General features: G+C 49.2%; 1 protein-coding gene across 1 annotated transcript in view; it reads left to right on the top strand.

Annotated features, from left to right (window-relative positions):
- The window catches only part of GRAMD1B (GRAM domain containing 1B), a 115,914-nt gene that overhangs the window by 82,702 nt on the left and 14,106 nt on the right, over positions 1-19,106 (top strand). The window contains exons 4-8 of the mRNA XM_005428874.2: positions 3,710-3,730; positions 14,157-14,241; positions 15,888-15,991; positions 16,958-17,053; positions 17,372-17,452. Of these exons, the coding sequence (XP_005428931.1) occupies positions 3,710-3,730; positions 14,157-14,241; positions 15,888-15,991; positions 16,958-17,053; positions 17,372-17,452 (387 nt within the window). The remainder of the gene's footprint in view (positions 1-3,709; positions 3,731-14,156; positions 14,242-15,887; positions 15,992-16,957; positions 17,054-17,371; positions 17,453-19,106) is intronic.

Below are 19,106 nucleotides of genomic sequence, written 5' to 3'. Positions count from 1 at the left end.
AGGAGATGTAAATGCTGGAATTGTCACAGGGAGTGCTCCAGCAGGAGATTTAAAACACTGGAATTGGAGAGGCAATGCTCCATCAGGGGTTTTAAACACTGGAGTGCTCCACCAGGAGATTTAAATGCTGGAATTGTCACAGGGAGTGCTCCAGCAGGAGTTTTTAAACACTGGAATTGTCACAGGGAATGCTCAACCAGGAGTTTTGAGCACTGGAGTTGTTAGAGGGAGTGCTCCAGCAGGAGTTTTGAGCACTGGAAGTGTCACAGGCAGTGCTCCAGCAGGAGTTTTAAGCACTGGAAGTGTCACAGGGAGTGCTCCAGCAGGGGTTTTTTAGCACTGGAGTGCTTTACCAGGAGTTTTTAAACACTGGAAGTGTCACAGGGAGTGCTCCAGCAGGAGTTATAAAACACTGGAATAGTCAGAGGAGATGCTCCATCAGGGGTTTTAAACACTGGAATTGTCACAGGGAGTGCTCCAGCAGGAGTTTTTTAGCACTGGAGTGCTCCACCAGGAGCTTTAAACACTGGAATTATCAGAGGAGTTTTTAAGCACTGGGATTGTCACAGGGAGGGCTCTACAGGAGATTTTAAGCACTGGAATGCTCCACCAGGAGTTTTTAAGCCCTGGAATTGTCTGAGGAGTTTTTCAGCACTGGGATTGTCACAGGCAGTGCTCCACCAGGAGTTTTTAAGCACTGGGATTGTCCCAGGAGTTTTTCAGCACTGGGATTGTCACAGGCAGTGCTCCACCAGGAGTTCTGAAGGCCTGGAGTGCTCCGCTGGAGTGCCAGTGATGCTGAGAGGCAGAAGCTCTGTTTGGGGTGATCAGGGCGCAGTTTGGTGTGTGACCTGTGTGCCCTGCAGAGCTGTGACCTTCCCTAGCACTGCATGCAGGTGTCAGGGCACTGAATCGTGACTTTTTAGAGGCAACAATTAAAGGCTTAGAGAAAACATTCCATTTTTCACGTTCCTCCCAAGCTCTTCCTGGTTACAGCCCCCCTGTAACCACGAGCTCTGCTCTGTGCTCCTGTAGCATCATCTCTGCAAACCTGTCCCATCTTCTCCCTGTCTGTGTGCAACCCCCTCCTCCTGTTACTTATTTATTTTCTCTTTTCTGTTCTAATGCTTATGGTTTCTTTTTCCAGTATGACAGACTTAACCTGCTCAAAGTAAGAATATGTTTTTCCTTTTTCTTTCTTTTTTCCTCTCCCCCTCTCCATTTTACTGTCTGTTGATTTTCACAGTTTGCATCTCCCTCTCAGTTTAAAAAAAATTAATTAGAAGAGAGATTTAAGAGCTGAGGTTGTTTGGATTTTGGACAAGTCTGTTGGATTTGGTGGAGGCAAAAGCTGAGGTTTGAGTGTTGGTGTAATTAAGGATATGGGTAAAATTATGGACATCAGTATAATGGAGTATCAGTATAATCATCCATAATCCATAATTATGCATCTCAATATAATTTTTTTGGTGTGGAAGAGCTTAAAGAAGAACCTGCAGAGCTCCTTTATAGAGGACCCTTGATTCAGGAAAACTCAAATTTGAGGAGGGAAAACAAAATCCTGCAATGAATGCAGCAGAGGGGCCTGAAATCCTGTTGGGCTGTGCTGACACCACAGCATGGGCACCCTGATTGAGCAGGCAGAGTGACAGCAGTGCCTCTGCTGTGTGTGTGCCAATTATGGTTTGATTATGAGGTTTTTTCCCCCCCAGGAATTTCTGAGTTACGCCTTTTGCTCGTTAAGGCAGACAGATGGCAAAACAAATCTGCAGGAAAATCAACTCCATCTCAGGGCCTGTGCTCCTGAGGACAAGGTGCTGTGTGCATGGCTCAGATTAATTACCCTGCTGCTTTTTTTAGTCTACACTGGGTTGCATAAGGCTTTTTTTCCACGTCCTACTTGCAGAGAGGGATGACTTCAGCCCAGTCCTTTATGAATGGATCAGGTATGGCCAAGTATGGAGAAGAGTGGGAAGCAGGAGGAAATTCCTCGGCTTGGAAGGGGATATGAGCCATGCTCTGTGTTCAGTCCCTCAGCTCATCTCCTTTCCCCAGGATTTGGGGGAAAAGAAGAGGCTGTTCCTCTTTTTGATGTCAGAGTTTTGTATTTTAGCCTGTGTGCTGTGTTACTGTGGGGCTTTTCATGAGAGAGCTCTGCAGTGGATGCTTCAAAAATGGGATGCAGTGAGGTTTTGTGGCTGGAGGGGCACACAGGGAGCTTGGAGCAGGCAGATCCAGGGGTGGGAACAGAGCAGCCCCTGTCTCTTCACAGAAATCTGTTCCACTCTGATTGCATCAACATTTTCTCCTCCTTCCCTGTGTGTCCTTGGCGGGCAGGCAGTGCCTGTGTCCCTGTGAACATTCCAGGGAATTCCCAGTGAGGTTCCTGCAGCCTCTGTGGCCAGGCACAGCACAGAATGCTTCCCTTCCTATTCCAAACTGCCTGCAAAGCCTGGAAAATTCTCCAGCAGCAAGATGGCTTCAGAGGAGGAAAGGCGGTGAAATATTGCTTCTGTCCTTGTGTGTTATCCACTGAAGGGTTTGGGAGAGGGGACAGCACAGCTGGAGCTGCCCACGCTGGTGGGGAAGGCTCTGGTGCCCCCAGGCTTCACTGCCAGGAGGGAAATCCCCCCAAAAAAGGGGGATTCCTGTGTCCTGAAGGAGCTCAGTGTCCTGCCCTTGGAAAGCCAGCCTGGCTGCAGTGGGAAGCTCATTCCTTCCTCTCCTGTGCAGATAAATCTCACCTCCAGCTGAAAATTGCCAAGCGTGACTTTCCAAGCTGAGCCAGCTCTTTTGTGTGCTCCAGTGTGATGTGTGGCCTGTCCTCTCCAACCGTCTGAAATGCCATGATAAGGATGGGGAGGGAAAAAAATCACATGTGCAGATGATGCAAAACACTGTGGCTGAAATGCTGAAAAAAAAAATCCCAGCTTTTTTTTTTTCCTTGCCCAGCTTCTCTAGCGATTTTGTACAGCACTTTTCCTGGCTCTGTGTGTGTGTGTGTGTGTCCCTTCTAAAATTCAAAATACCCTTGGGACATTTGTCTTTTGTGGGCAAAGCTGTGTCCCTGCCCTTGGCAGTGCTTGGAGGGCTCAATGTGAGTTTTACCACGCGGCCAGTGGAAGAATGAAAACCCTAAAGAGGTGGCTGGCAGTGATGATGAGATGGTGATGGTGATGATGATGATAATGTTATGATGGTGATGATGTAATGATAATGATGATGGTGATGATGATAATGTGAAGATGTGATGATAATGATGGTGATGATGATATTGTGATGATGGTGATGATGTAATGATAATGATGATGGTGATGATGATAATGTGATGATGTGATGATGATTATGATGTGATGATGATGATGATGATGATGATGATGATGATGATGAGCTCCTCTGCTGCTGGCTGGCCCTGCTGGTTGCAGACAAGGTGACAGCATGTCTGTGTGTGTGTGCATGTGGACATGCACACCTTGGCCTGAACTGTTTCCTGTTCCAGACTCCTGCTGCTGGATTTGTCCCTTGCTCCTGTAACTGGGGATAACTGTGTCACACCACACTGTGAAACCCATTGCAATCTTCTGTTTAATCCCACTTTCACTTCACTAATGATCCAAACCAGATTGGACCTGCTTTCTCTGTCCCTCTTTCTTTTTGATCCTAAGATCTCTGTGCTAACTAATGCTTCTCTTTTATTTTGTCCTTACAGAAAAGCCAGAGTTGGTATAATGTAAGTACTCCCATTTCTCTTGTCGCTGGGTGGCTCTGGGTGGGAGGGGGGAAGGTGCAAAGGGGCTTTGCAGTGGCACTGGGGCACCCTGACCATTTCCAGAAGGAGGAGCTGGAAATGGCTCAGCACTGGCAAAGGAGGGCTGGCATCCTGAGGGAAGGGATGCCAGAGACAGAGAGCAGAAGCTTTGTCCTTTGGGCCACTCTGGTGATGCTCCCCACATCCTCCCAGCACGGGGTGTGGTGACACGTGGTGACAAACAGAGCTGCTGTCACAAACATGTTTTATGAAAAATCTTTTCCTTAAGAATTTTTCTCCCAAGAAGCTGAGAGGCCTCAGGAACAAAACGTAAACAATGGTTATCTGCTGCTGTGGAATGCAACAGGTGCATCTGTGATTGGTCTCATGTGGTTGTTTCTAATTAATGGCCAATCACAGCCCAGCTGGCTCAGACAGAGAGTCCGAGCCACAAGCCTTTGTTATCATTCTTTTCTATTCTATTCTTAGCTAGCCTTCTGATGAAATCCTTTCTTCTATTCTTTTAGTACAGTTTTAATATAATATATATCATAAAATAATAAATCAAGCCTTCTAAAAGTCAGATCCTCGTCTCTTCCCTCAACCTGAGACCCCTGTGAACAGGGTCACAACTGCCACCCTGCAAACCCTTTGGTGTGGGGGCCACAGAGGAATTATTTTCTACCAACCCCAGAGAAACACCAGCCACCCTTTGCTTCTGCCTTGGTGTTTTTTCCTTCTGCCAGCACGAGGGGCCCTGCTCTGGGCACAAAGTCTTTGCCACCTTTGCCCTCACCCTCTGAAGTAGCCGTAGGCAAATGCAGCAGCCATCCATGGCCAGCCACAATTCCTGCCCTCCTGCAGCCTTCCAGAGCAGGATGGGGGCCAGCAGAATGTGGGATTTGGGCGAGGTGGAGAGGCAGAGTCAGGATCCTGCTGGGTGTGAGCAGCATCGCAGGAAGAGACCCCAGAGGCACAGAGGGACAGAGGCAGCGACTAAAAGAATAAGATTTTATTTTAAGAATAAAATACAAACCTAGATAGGCCAAACTGGTGGAGAAGTGTCAGATAAGGACTGTGAGCAGATGCCTCAGTCTGAGCTGGCTGCTGCCAAACCCTGACTCTGTCACCGGGCTGGAGGTGACTTTGGCTCTTACTGCTTCTGCCTGTAGCTGCTGAGCTCCATTCCCTGCTGCATGATGCTTTGCTGTGCTCTGCTTCTGTGGGTCTCTTGTGTTTTCATGTCCTCTCTATCTTATCTTTCTGTTCTCTTGTTTTTCCTCCATATATTTTCAGCATGAGAGACAGTACATCCGGAGAGTAAGCACTGGCTGCGTTTTTTTGTGGTTTTCCCCACCCCACCCCATTATTTTCCTTTGTAAACAAAACAAAACAAACCCATTTTCTAGTTAGCAGAGACATTGTGGCCAGATAAAAGCAGCAGTGTGAAAATATGGATGAGGCACAGACTGCAGGAAGTCAGTCAGTCCTACTTGGCTGTGTTATTTCCATTAAAAATTTGCTAATGCATCTCCTTGACAGAGTTTCCCTTCTTTGGCAGCTCCTTCCAGGCAGGATTTTTCTGCCATTTGGACCATTCTGGTTCCTCCATTCCTCTCCCCTCTGAGAGCAGCTCTAGAAATGAACCAGTGGAATCTCCCTCCTCATGAAACCTCACGTTTCCTTTGCCCACTTTCCCGCACTCTCATTTTACACAAACCCCACCATGCCCAGAGCAAACCCCTCCACACTGTTCTGTGTGCCAGGCACTCTGCAAACCCAACCCAAAAAATAATCCCTAAAGGAGCACATGGACCTCAAAGATCTGCAGGGCATCACCGGTTTTCTTCATATTTTTGCTGCTTTTAACTGGTCTTTTTGTCTCTGGAACACTGCATTCCTCTTTGCCAGTTGGAACCCTCCCTTTCCCCTCTCCTGGATTCCTTTTTCTCTATTTTTTTTTTTGTTTTGTTTTTTTCCTTAAATGCCACCAACTTCTCCTGCCTTGTGTGTTTTGTGGATCCCAGCAGTGCTTTTTTTGGGATTGCCATCCCTGCCCCATGGAGAAGTGGGAGGAAAGAGGTGAAGTGAGCTCATGGGTTGCTCTGGCAGAGCTGCCCCTCTCTCTGGTTGTGCTTTCTCTGCTTGGCTCTGCAGAGGACAGATCCAAACTGGTGCAGGTGCTCTGTGAGAGTGAGAAGAGAACCCCAGTTTGGGAATAAATGCACTCAGAATTTTAGAGTTTGCTTTGTGTTCTTGTCCTCGTGGTGGAAGAGCAGCAGGTCAGGGGAAAGGAAAAGTCCCTGAGGTGCTTCTCGTGCCTTTAGTGAGGAATTGTGTACATGGAGAGTTTGGTTTGGAAATAATGTGGTTTTTAGGGGGGGAAAATCTGATGGTCACTGGTGGTTTAGCCATCAGTAGTGTCTGCATGGTGAATTATTGTTAATTCATTTATTATTTTTAAAAGAATTCATAAAAATAGACCTCAGGCCTTAAAGCTAATTTTCCTTTGTGGTTTTGTTTGTGAAACAGAGATGTGCCTTACCCTGTACCCCTGAGGGGCTCTGAGAGGTGGAAATTTGTGTTTGGCTTCCCTGAGGGCCCCAAGGAGGAGCTGCTCTGTCTGGGGGGTGTCAGTAACTCCACACTTGGGAGAAGCCGCTCATCACCCAGCAGATGCCATTAAAATGACAGACAAACTGGAGATATTTTGGTGCCAGGGCTAAAATCTCTCTCTTTCTCTCCTTATTTTCTCTGGGTTTTGGGCAAAGGGCCCCATTTCTGTGTCGCTGAGCCTGACATTCTGAGCCTGGCAGATCTGCCATGGTTTCCCTGCCTCATTCTGCCTCACTTGGGCTGTGAACCCTTCTATTCCCTGTTCCCAAATTAGGGTTTGTGTCTCAATATCCTGCAGCATTTCTGCTGCTCCACTGCAAGGTTTGCCTCTTAAACTCAGCACCAGGCATCAGGAGAACCCAGAGGATGCTCTGGAAAAGAGAATCAATAAGATGAATTTGAAAAGTTAGAGAAAACTCAGCTGACAGCAGGGAAGAGGTGAGATTTAAATCCATGAGGTTTTCACTTTGGCATTTACATCCCAAGGTCTGCCTTGCCCTGAATTCCTTTACTTTTATCTATCACGTGCCTGAATATTTTTCTTCTTCCTTTACCTGAGCCGTGAAAAGACACCAATGGTCTCTTTTAGGTGTTCCTAAATATTAGAATTTCAGAAATATTTGCTGTCCCAGTCAGTGTGGGCAGATGAATAGAGCCCACAGTGAATAGAGCCCACAGTGAATAGAGCCCACACTTTCCCACCTGTGTTTGGGAGAGCAAAGTCTGCGCTGAGGATTGCCTGAATATTTTTCTTCTTCCTTTAACTAAGCAGTGGAGAGACACCAATTGTCTCCTTTAGGTGTTCCCAAATATTAGAATATCAGGAATATTTGCTGTCCCAGCCGGTGTGGGCAGATGAATAGAGCCCAGCCCTTCCCACCAGGGAGAGCAAAGTCTGCACTGAGGATTGCAGGGAGTGGGACAGGAGCCCTGCTCCTGCAGCTCTGCCAACAAATTTGTGCACACAGGGCAGCCCTCAGCCTGGCAGGAGCTCAGAAATAACCCCAAAATGCCCCTGGGCAGGCAGGTGAAGGGGAGAGGGCAGAGTTTTCCTGGGGGGAAATGCAGGGGAAGCCTGTGCAGGAGGAGCTGGGAGGATCTGTCCTGGATTGTGAGGCTGCAAAGGGCCCTTGTGGGGAACTCTGAGCAGCTCCTGAGCTTCTGGAGAATACCCAGACATCACAGGGCTGATAAGAAATCAGCCCTGGCTGGGCTCAGAGTGCTGTGTCTGCTCTTGGAGACCTCGTGGGTGCCACAGTGGAAACTCAGCTGTTGGAAAGAGTAAAACATTTCTTACAAAGGCAAAGGGGAATTCTGCCTCATTTTGGGGAGAACATCAGGAAAACCTTCCCAGGGGTGGCAGGCGAGCCTCCCTCAGCAGCAGCAATCATGGGGATGGAGTTTAATGCAAAAATCCAGGCCTGATGTGTAAGCAGGGTGTTGAAGAGTCTTTTTTCTCTGTGAATCAGCACAATCATCTTCGAACTCCCAGTAATCATTTCATAATGGTTAACTCTCCCAGTAACCATTCCATCAGATTATTTCTGGAGCAATGTTTAACTCCCTGCCTTTCAGGTGCTTTTCATCCTGACAGATTTCCCCCCTTTTCTCTGTAAATCAGCACAATCATCTTTGAACTCCCAGTAACCTTTTCATAATGGTTAACTCCAGTAACCATTCCATCAGATTATTTCTAGACCAGTGTTAACTCCCGGTCTTTCAGGTGCTTTTCATCCTGTCAGGTTTTCCATGACTTTCAGTGTGTGGATTACCAGTTGCAAAGGGGAATTTTGCATCATTTTGGGGAGAACATCAGGAAAACCTTTCCAGGGGTGGCAGGTGAGCCTCCTTCAGCAGCAGCACTCATGGGGATGGAGTTTAATGCAGAAATCCAGGCCTGATGTGTGAGAAAGGTCTTGAAGAGCCCTTTTCTCTGGAAATCATCTTTTATCTCCCAGTAACCATTTCATAATGGTTAACTCTCAGTAACCATTTCAGATTATTTCTGGAGCAGTGTTAACTCCCTGCCTTTCTGGTGCTTTTCATCCTGACAGATTTCCCCCCTTTTCTCTGTAAATCAGCACAATCATCTTTGAACTCCCAGTAACCATTTCATCGGATTATTTCTGGAGCAATGTTAACTCCCTGCCTTTCAGGTGCTTTTCATCCTGTCAGATTTTCCATAACTTCCAGCGTGTGGATTACCAGTTGCTGGGTTGTAGAGGCACTAAATTAGCTGTAAACTTTTACTTTACTTTAAAAAGCTCCTGTGATGATGAACTCAGATCCATTTTCCAGCCCAGTGATTACTTTGAAGCATCTTCCTCTGCTTTTCATTCACTTTTAAAAGGAGAAAAAGATTGAAAATCTGAGCAGCCAGAATGGGTTTAGAGGAGGTGCTGTTGGACTGGGGACCACTTTCTTTGCTGGATTTTCACACCAGCCCTGCTGTCAGTGGGGTCTAAACTCTCCCAGATCATGTTCTGTTTATTCCAGCAGTTCTCCAGAAGCAGTGTGAATCACAGAAGTCCATCAGTCATGAAAATTGGATGAGCTTTTCCTTCCCCCTCTCCTCTGTTCCTTGTGCCACCTCTCTCCCTCTTTTCTGTACCTTGTGCCACCTCTGCTCCCTGTTTTCAGTGCCTTGTGCCATCTCTACTCCATTTTCTGTTCCTTGTGCCATCTCTGCTCCCTGTTTTCTGTACCTTGTGCCACCTCTCTCCCTGTTTTCCGTTCCTTGTGCCATCTCTTTCCTGTTTTTTGTACCTTGTGCCATCTCTGCTCCATTTTCTGTGCCTTGTGCCACCTCTGCTCCCTGTTTTCTGTGCTGCCCAAGACTCATCATTCCTCAGGTTTTGTGTTCTCTGCCCTGTCCCCTTCCCCAGCAGTGTTTGCTGGAAGTTTCCTGTGGGGGATTTGTTTGTGTGGAATGGGGAGATGTCACCACGGGGAGTGACCCTTGTGTCCCCATTTCCCCAGGGAGCAGTTCCCTCACCTGGGCAGTGCCATCCTGTCCCATCTCTGTGTTTGCAGTGCAGTTAATGTTTGCTGCCTCCAGCTCAGCTCTTCCCATCACTGCTGGCACCATCTCTGCACAGGCAGGGGGCTGGGGGTGGTTTTTGATTTTATTCAATTCCTTTTGGAGTTTCCAGCCAATGGAAGCTCAGTAAAGCATTCAGTAAAGCAGCGCAGGTGGTTGTAATGCCAATTCTTTGTGCTTCACAGGCTACAGAATGGGGTTTTTTGGGGGTTTTTTGGGGCTTTTTTTGGTTTTTTTGGGTTTGTTTGTGTGTGTGTGTGTTTTTGTTGTTGTTGTTTTTTGGTTGTTTTGTGTTTTTTTTTTTTGGGTATTTTGTTGTTGTTTTTTTATTATTATTCCCTCATCTTGGGGTGCAGATGGATGCACTGAATGGAAGCACCTCTGTGCCCCAATGATTTCGGGGTGCAGCTGAGCTCTACAGGGGCTGGGTTGGCTGCTTGGTGCTTTTTGGGATCTGTGTGCCCAGTCCTGGAAGAAGGAGGGGTTGATTTCAGTGTTTGCTCACAGCTGAGCAGAGCTGGTGCCCTGCTGTGGGCATTTACCTGGGCACTGCGTACACTGAGCAGGGAGCAGGAGAGGCTGGCACGCAGGGCAGGGGGCACAGGCAGTGCCAGCACCCCAGGACATCTCCTGCACCTGCAGGGGCTTCACTCAGCCCTTCATTTCCAAAGTGAGCTGACTAATGAATGAACCCTAGAAAGTCCCATGTTCTGGGGGAGAAGAGTGGGCTCAGAGATGCACCCAGGAGTGGTGCAGCCCCTCACATTCTGCCTCTGTGGGCCTCCCAGGGCTGGTTCCTCCCAGCCACATCCTGTATTTTTATCTGTCACACGCCTGGGTGTTTTTCTTCTCCCTTTAACTGACCTGAGCAGTGAAAAGACACAGAGTCACAGGGTTGGAAGAGACCTTCAAGATCATCAAAGCCCCAGCACTTCAGCTAAACCCTGGCACCCAGGGTTTGTTAAACACATCCAGGGATGGGGACTCCACCACCTCCCTGGGCAGAACATTCCAGAACTTTATCACCCTTTCTGTAAAAAGCTTTTTCCTGACGTCCAACCCATATTTCCCTTGGTGCAGCTCAAGGCTGTGTGCTTTGGTTCTGTCAGTTCCCACAGGCACCTTTCAGGAGCTGCAGAGAGTGATGAGGGCAGCCCTGAGTCTCCTTTTCTCCAGGCTGAGCACCCCCAGCTCCCTCAGGGGTTCCTCACAGGGTTTGTGTTCCCAGCCCCTCTCCAGCCTCGCTGTCCCCTCTGGATGTGCTCAGTGTCCCAAGGCCCTTCCCAAGCTGAGGGCCCAGAGCTGGGCACAGCACTCAGGGTGTGCCCTCACCACTGAGCTCAGTGGGGCCCAGGAAACACAAATATTGCTCCTCACACGTGCAGAGCAGCTCAGGTGTCCCTCATCCATCCATCTCAGCCCTGTGGACAGCCCCCATCACCCAGGGGTGTCTGCAGGCTCATCGAGGCTGAGTCTCCTGAGTCTCCTTTTCTCCAGGCTCAGCACCCCCAGCTCAGTTGTTCCCCTCAGGGTTTGTGTTCCAAACCCCTCCCCAGCCAATTGTCTTTTTTCAGGAATACAGAGTTTATTTCTTTTTCTAAGTATGAGAATATCAGGAATATTTGCTGTCCCAGTCAGTGTGGGCAGATCACAGGAGCCCCCCTGTGTTTGGGGGGCATGGTCGGGCTGAGGCCTGCAGGGAGAGGGACAGGGGCCCATGTGCAGGGAGAGGGACAGGGGCCCGTGTGCAGGGAGAGGGACAGGGGCCCATGTGCAGGGAGAGGGACAGGAGCCCATGTGCAGGGAGAGGGACAGGGGCCCATGTGCAGGGAGTGGGACAGGGGCCCATGTGCAGGGAGTGGGACAGGGGCCCATGTGCAGGGAGTGGGACAGGAGCCCATGTGCAGGGAGTGGGACAGGAGCCCACGTCCCAGGCTCCCCTCAGCCTCCAGCACACTCTGTCCAGCAACTTTCCATGACAGGAAACATCTGCTGGGAGGCAGGGCCGGGTTACTGCCGGGCATTGGCCGCCAGCATTCCCAGCTCCGGTCGCTGCAGCCATGGGGAGGCATTTTGGGATCTTCCCTCTCCGCCCCTTCCATGAGAAGCACAGAGACTGAGGCTGCCTTTGAGAGCACAGCCCGAGGCACTGAGGAGGCAGAATTGCTGCTTTTTCTGCTGCCAGAGAGGGGAAAAGCTGAGCTGGAGCTGTGGGAGCCGCGTGAGTCGCAGCGGGGCCGGAGCTGTGTGGGGTCGGGTCTGGCACTCCCGGACGTCTGGGGGCTTGTGCTGCCCTGCTCCCACCTGCCAGGGCTCCTGCAGGGGATGCCACAGAGAGAAACTGCTGAGGCTGTGGCAGGAGAGCACAGGGCAGCACAACCACCCCCATGAGCCTCTTTGGGAAAAGTGCTCTGGAGGGGAAATCCTCGCTGGGATCCTCAGGGGCTGCCTGGGACGAGCTGGATGTGGGCAGGAGAGCAGGAGAAGGCACCTAAACCCACCTGAACTCCTCAGGCTGCACCTCTGGGCTTTGGACAAGCTGGATGTGAGCAGGACAGCAGGAGAAGGCACCTAAACCCACCTGAACTCCTCAGGCTGCACCTCTCTGAGCTTTGGATGAGCTGGATGTGGGCAGGAGAGCAGGAGAAGGCTCCTCAACCCACCTGGACTTCTGCCAGGCTGCACCTCTGTGCTTTGGATATAAACCAGGAGCAGAGGGAGCAGGAAGAGCAGAGTTGCAGTGGAGCTGGGGAGCTGAGCAGGGCTGGGGGAAGGAGATGGATTCCCTGCTGGAGTGTGGCTCCCTCTGGGATCTTTTCCTGGACCAAGAGCTGCCCCGGTGGGACCCGGAGGGACTTGTGGACTTGTCTCGAGGAAATGCCAGCCCTGGACCTGATGGAATCCCAGCTGTGAGTGTCTGAACTGAGCTGGCTGTGCCCTGGCAGAGCAGAGCCTCTGCTAGGACAGGTTTGAGCTCCTGCTGAGCCCAAAGCTCAGCCCTGCAGGGATTATAATCCCCTTTCCCCACTCCATCCCCATCCTCTCTGCTTGTTCCTGGAAATCCTGGCCTTGGGCTCTTGCTGGAGCCCATCTCAGACCAAGATCTTTTCCAGATGTTCAGGCTGGGAGTTTGGGAAGTACAATTGATGTTTCTGTCTTCAGCTGGTTGGCAGGTTTTGCTCAGAGTGAGATCCCTTCCTCTGGGCCCACGGGGCTGGAGCAAGGCTTGGAATGTTCTGTTTCTAGTTCTGAGCTGCTGTGAGGAGCAGGGAACGCTTCTGGGGGCGAGGGGTTGTCTGTGATTTGACAACCGACATCAAATCTGCTGTGATCTGACAGCTTTTGGCAGAGCTGTGAGGCTAATTCTAAATAAACTCTGTATTCCTCCCACCCCTGTGGCTCCACCACCGTTCTTAAGCAGAAATTGCCTTCTCTAATCTCAGAATTTTGGGGCCCTTCAGTGCTGGAACACTCCCACATTTCTGCCCTAGGAGATCAGCGCCTCTGGATTGTTGGATAAAGAGGGGAATTGTTGTACCCCACGTGGCTCCTTCTCTGTATTTGTGGGAGAAGGAGCATTGCAGATCCTCTGGAGACGTGGATTTGCTCGTGCCTCTGGTCTGAAGCTGCAGAGGGGTTGTGGCTGTGGGGAGGTGTGGGCTGTCACTCCATAAACCCCTGATGTCTCCCAGCCCCGTGTTCCCTGACAGAACAGGGGCAGGGCACGGTTCAGTGCCTGGGATATTTGGGAGGGCGCTTTTGGAGCCTCGCTGAAGTGTTCTCAGTGTCCCAGCACATGGCTGTGTTTGGTGGGGAGAGGGGTGAACATGGGCAATCCTGAGCCCTTGGTGACAGTGCCTGCTCAAGCTCCTCTAGCAGGGCTGAACGCCCCATTTTCTAGGGCAAACCTTCATTTTCTGTGGTGTCTCCTCCATTTCTGTGCACATGGGCAATCCTGAGCCCTTGGTGACTGTGCTTGCTCAAGCTCCTCTGGCAGGGCCAAATTTTCTGGGGCAAACCCTCATTTTCTGTGGTGACTCCCCCATTTCTGTGGTAAATCCTCTATTTTCTGTGCTGAATTCCCCATTTTTGGTGCTGAATCAGTCATTTTCTGGGGTCAATTCCCCATTTTCTGTGCAGAATCCCCCATTTTCTGGGGTGAGTCACTTGTTTTCTGGGGCAGAGCTATTTTCTGTCCTGAATCCTGTTTTCTGTGGTGAATCCCCTTGTTTTCTGAGGCAAATCCCCCATTTTCTGGGGCAAATCCCCCATTTTTGGGGGGTAAATCACCTATTTTCTGTGCTGAATCCCCCATTTTCTGTGCTGAATCCCCCATTTTCCGTGCTGAATCTCCCATTTCCTGGGGTAGCTGCCCCATTGCTGGTGTTTGGCAGGTGAGTGCTGCAAGCAGAGCACGCACCCTACCTTGGACAGTGTGCAGGGACAGAGAACTCTGCAGATACAGAGAACTCTGCAGGCACAGAGAACTCTGCAGGCACAGGGAACTCCTCTCCAGGCAGGGCTGCAGCCTTTCCAGGATTTTTTTTCCTTTCCAGCCTGGATTTCTCTCCCAAGCCACGTTCTCCTCTTCCTCTCCCTCCCTGCGTAAAGCCCAACCCCTCCCATCTCTGGGCTGTGATGGGAGCTCCTCAGTGCCTCTGCCCCCCTTCTCCTGCTGTCCCTGAGGTGTCCCTGTTGTCCCCAGCCCGTGTCCCAGCTGCCCCTGCCCTCACAGCCCCTTTTTCCCTGCAGGTGCTGAGCCCCACGTACAAGCAGCGCAATGAGGATTTCAGGAAACTCTTCAAGCAGCTCCCGGACACCGAGCGCCTCATCGTGGGTAAGGGCAGGCCCAGGGAGGCTCTGGGGAGGGGAACAGCACAGATCCAGCCAGGTTTTCATTCCTAAATTCATCCACTAACACCTGGGGTTGATGTCCAAAAAGGAGGCACAGGAGTCCTGTGACTTTATTTGAATAAAGGGAGAGCACATGGGGCATTTCCCATGGGGTCTCTCCAATTTTTGGAGGATGCAGCCTCCTTTTTATCCCAATTTCCCAGCCACATTTCCCTCTCTCTTCCCCATTTTAGAGGTTCAGACTTCCCTACTACAAACCCCCTTTTAATGTGTACTCCCCCTTTTTTTTTTCTTGTGTCAGTCAATGGAATTCCCATGGAATTTATGGTTCTTCCCATTGTTTCTCTCATCTCTCAGTATCCAGTTTTATTTATCAGCAGACCCACAGTTTGTTTGGAAAGACAAATCCCCCTCATTCCATTCATCAGTCAGTGGGATCCTTCCCTTTGTTTCTTTTATCTCTCAGTGCTGGTTTTATCTACCAGTTAGTTTGGGAAGAGAAATCCCTCATTCCTTTCACCTCCAGACATTGCCACTGACAACAAACCTGGAGCACAGGCAGAGCCCCATTTCCAATGGGTTTTGCATTTTCTGATGGGTTTTCCTCATTTGGTGGGGGATGATGTGATTTTTTTCCTCCTTTTTTCCCAGTGAGAGGAATAGCAGATTGGTCTTTCCAAACAAGCTGTGGGGCTGCTGGGAGATAAAACCAGCACTGGGAGAGAAAAGAAACAATGGGAAGGATTCCACCGATTGATGAATGGAAAAAGAGATTTGCTTTTACAAATAAACTTTACGTTTGTTGATAAATGAAATTGGACACTGAAAGATGAAAGAAACAGTGGGGAAAACCCTGAAGTCCATAAGAATTAAAAATTAAAAGGGAGGGTTATACATTAGAGGGGAATCTTTGGTATCAGAGAGTCTGAACCTCTCAAGTCCCTCAGCCAGTGGGGAAAGAGAGAAGGGAAATGTGGCTGGGAAATTGGGATAAAAAGGAGGCTGCATCCTCCAAAAATTGGAGAGACCCCAGGGAATGCCCCATGTGCAGCTCCTGCTTTTGCCTTGCTGGGCTGAGTGGCTGCTCTTGACGCTGCTGCTCATCCTCACCTTTAGGCTCTCCTGATTCTTTTTTTTGGGCTTGCCTAGAAACAGAGGCCAGACAAAGTTTCAAGCATATGATAAATAGATTAGATATATCCATGTTTATATGGATTAAATATATCCTTGTTTTTATATATTATATATTATGAAGGGCCTTCCACAAGAGGCTGCACCCAAAATGGTCATGACTTTTTCACACAATTATAAGTTTGGTCTCTTTGCATATCAGGGGTTAATTGTCCAATTACAGCTTCAGGTGATGAAGTTACCCCAGTTTTTTCCCCTCCCCAGTTCTCTCTTGCTAATACTTTTTGGGGCCTGAGGCTGTTGGGTGTCCCTGAGTTTCATGCCCAGAGAAATTATTTTTTCTGACCAAAATATGAAGAGTTAAGGAGTTTATATGGAGTTTAGAGTCATGCACTGATGCAGCTCAGCATTTGAAAAGCACAAAGGCAAAAATTGAAGTCATCAGTGGCATCCTGTGGTTCTTCTTCTCCTCTCTGACCACGTGCTGTCCTCCCCCAGATTACTCATGTGCTCTCCAGAGGGACATTCTCCTGCAGGGCCGCCTCTACCTCTCCGAGAACTGGATCTGCTTCTACAGCAACATCTTCCGCTGGGAGACACTGGTGAGGCTCTTCTGCTGCCTTGCTCATCAATTTCCCCCTTTCCTGGTGTTGTTCCCTGCCTGGTGAGCCTTTCCCACTGCTGCCAACCCGGGGCTGTGCCCACATTGGCCTTGGAAAGGATTTTCTGCTGCCTTTCTCATGATTTTCTCCCTTTCCTGGTGTTTTTCCCTGCCTGAGAGACACTGGTGAGGCTCTCCCAGTGCTGTTAACCCTGGGGTTCTGCCCACACTGGCTTTGGAAGGGCTCTTCTGCTGCCTTTCTCTTGAATTTCTCCCTTTCTTGGTGTTGTTCCCTGCCTGGGAGACACTGGTCAGGCTCTCCCACTGTGGGCTGTGCCCACATTGGCTTTGGAAGGGCTTTCCTGCTGCTTTTCTTACACATTTCCCCCTTTCTTGGTGGTTTTCCATGCCTGGTGAGGCTCTCCCTCTGCTGCCAACCCCAGGACTGTGCCCACATTGGCCTTGGAAAGGCTTTTCTGCTGCTTTTCTAATGAATTTCCCCCTTTCCTGCTGTTCTTCCCTGCCTGGGAGACGCTGGTGAGGCTCTCCCGCTGCTGTTAACCCTGGGGTTGTGCCCATATTTGCTTTGGAAGGGCTTTCCTGCTGCTTTTCTCACAAATTTCCCCCTTTCCTGGTGTTTTTCCCTGCCTGAGAGACACTGGTGAGGCTTTTCTGCTGCCTTTGTCATCAATTTCCCCCTTTCCTGGTGTTTTTCCCTGCCTGGTGAGGCTCTCCCACTGCTGCCAATCCCAGGGCTGTGCTCACATTGGCTTTGGAAAGCCTCTTCTGCTGCCTTTCTCTTGAATTTCTCCCTTTCCTGTTGCTTTTCCCTACCTGGGAGACGCTGGTGAGATTGTCCCACTGCTGTTAACCCTGCAGCTGTGCCCACATTGGCTTTGGAAGGGCTTTCCTGCTGCTTTCCTCACGATTTTCTCCCTTTCCTGGTGTTTTTCCCTGCCTGCTGCAGCTGACAGTTCGCTTGAAGGACATCTGCTCCATGACCAAGGAGAAGACAGCCCGGCTCATTCCCAATGCCATCCAAGTTTGCACTGACACTGAAAAGGTACATCCCACATGGCTGAGGCTGGCAGGGCACTTAAAGGGTGTGTGTGGGGGGTTTTCCCAAACTGGGAACAGGGCTGGGAGCAGGGATTGTGCTGAGCTGGAGCTCAGGTGTGGGGCCAGGTGAAATATCCAGGTTTTACAGCAGCACATCTCTCACAGAGCTGCTTCAGTGCTCACTCCCTGCTGAGAGCCTCTCCATGAGCTCTATGGATGGCTCACTCCAGCTGGAAAGTGACCCCAAACAGCCCTGTTGTGTTCTTCTCCTGTTTTTTGGCTTTTTCTGAGCTGATTTTTCTCTCCCTCTCTCCCCATCCAGCACTTTTTTACTTCCTTTGGGGCCCGGGACAGGACGTACATGATGATGTTCAGACTCTGGCAGAACGCTCTGCTTGACAAGGTACAGAGGGATGCAAGGGATGGATGGGAGGGTGGGGATGGATGTGGGCAGGAGCATCACTTCTGGCTGGAAAAACACCCAGGGACAGCAAATAAAGGTGATTTTGGGCAGAAGGGACAGCAAACACAAGTGGTTTTGGGCAGTAGGGACACTAAACACAAATGTTGAGGCAGAGCAGGCTCATGACTGCAGAAGCAATTCCGTCTTTTTGCAAGGAATTTTTTTGCTAGTGTTAATCACTCATCTTCTGGGATAAACCACCTGTTTTCTGGGGGAAATCACCCATTTTCTGGGAGAAATCACCTGTTTTCTGGTGTTAATTACCCATTTTCTGGGATAAATCACCCATTTTCTGCAGTTAATCGCCCCTTTTTTGGAATTTATCACCCATTTTCTGGGGTAAATCGCCTGTTTTCTGCTGTTAATTACCCATTTTCTGGGATAAATCACACACAGTAGGTTCCAAGTGAGGGCAGTTTCTGTCCTGTGTGAACAAATGAGTGTTCAGGGCATCCCAAATCCAAGTGAGAGCAGTTGTGGGTGCAGGCTGCACTGGGTGAGGGCTCAGCGGGTTGGATTTTAAAATAAATCTGTTCCTGCTGTGCCAGAGACCCTGTAAATCCTGGATTTATTTTGAGTAGCTGTTCCACAGCATGGAGGGGATTTCTGGCCCTGACGTTACAGCATTTTGGGGTGTCCTGGCTGGAATTCAGACCCTGCTGGAGGAATGAGGCACCAGGAATTCCCTGTCCCAAAAATTGGGGTAGGGTTTAGGAGCAGAAAGGATCACCTTGCCTGTGGTTGTAACCTGAGCAGCCTTTTGGAGCTCCAAATGAAATTCAGTGCCCTTGGTCTCGAGGTCAAGGCAAAAGGAAACTGAGGCAGGGGCTGATAAACACAGGAAGCACTTCCAGAGCTCTTTTTTCCAAATGTGGGATCTGTGGCTGGCAGGAAAAGGGGAGAAAAGCTGAGTCCAGTTTTCCTGATAAGACATGGGTGTGAGTTAATGTGTGTGGGAAGGAGGAGGAGCAGTCAGATTTCTCTGGATGAAAGTTCCTCATTAAAGGGTTTTTTTTCCCCCATGTTTTTGGTTGCTGCTGTGAGGAACTGGATTAAAAAATTCCTGCCTCATCCCATGCAGTTACTATGGGAAGAAATTCAAGCCAGCAACTCAGAAAAGGTTCACTGGGTTTGTTTCCCCTCATCACCAAGAAATGTTTGTTGTTGGTCATAAGTTTCTTAGGGGTAAACATCCCCTTTATCCCTGTACCACATCTTTAAATCACAAGTTTTCCTGCCCCGTTTTTCAGAGCCTCATGTCACAGTCATGTGGTGATCACTGACATGCATCCCTAAAATCTGGGCTTTTTTTCAATGGTCTTGATAATTAATTTTCTCTTTTTTACTTTTATTTTTTTACTTTTCACAGGGGTGTCTGATGACACCAACTCCTTTTGATTCCAAACTGCAGCGGGAAATATTTTTCTTTATTGCTTTAGATAATTTTAATTTTTTAATTATAAATTTTTTGAATTTTAATTTTTTATTTTTTAATTTTTTATTCTAGATTGTTTTAGATAATTTTCCCTGCAGCTGGGATTCCTCAGGCAGCTTTAATTTAAAGAAAAATATATACATATTGTATATAATATAT

Source organism: Geospiza fortis, unplaced genomic scaffold (assembly GCF_000277835.1).
Source record: "Geospiza fortis unplaced genomic scaffold, GeoFor_1.0 scaffold262, whole genome shotgun sequence".
NCBI classification, from domain to species: Eukaryota; Metazoa; Chordata; class Aves; order Passeriformes; family Thraupidae; genus Geospiza; species Geospiza fortis.
The sequence above is the reverse complement of the archived record's forward strand: the minus strand, read 5'-3'. Positions and strand labels throughout refer to the sequence as shown.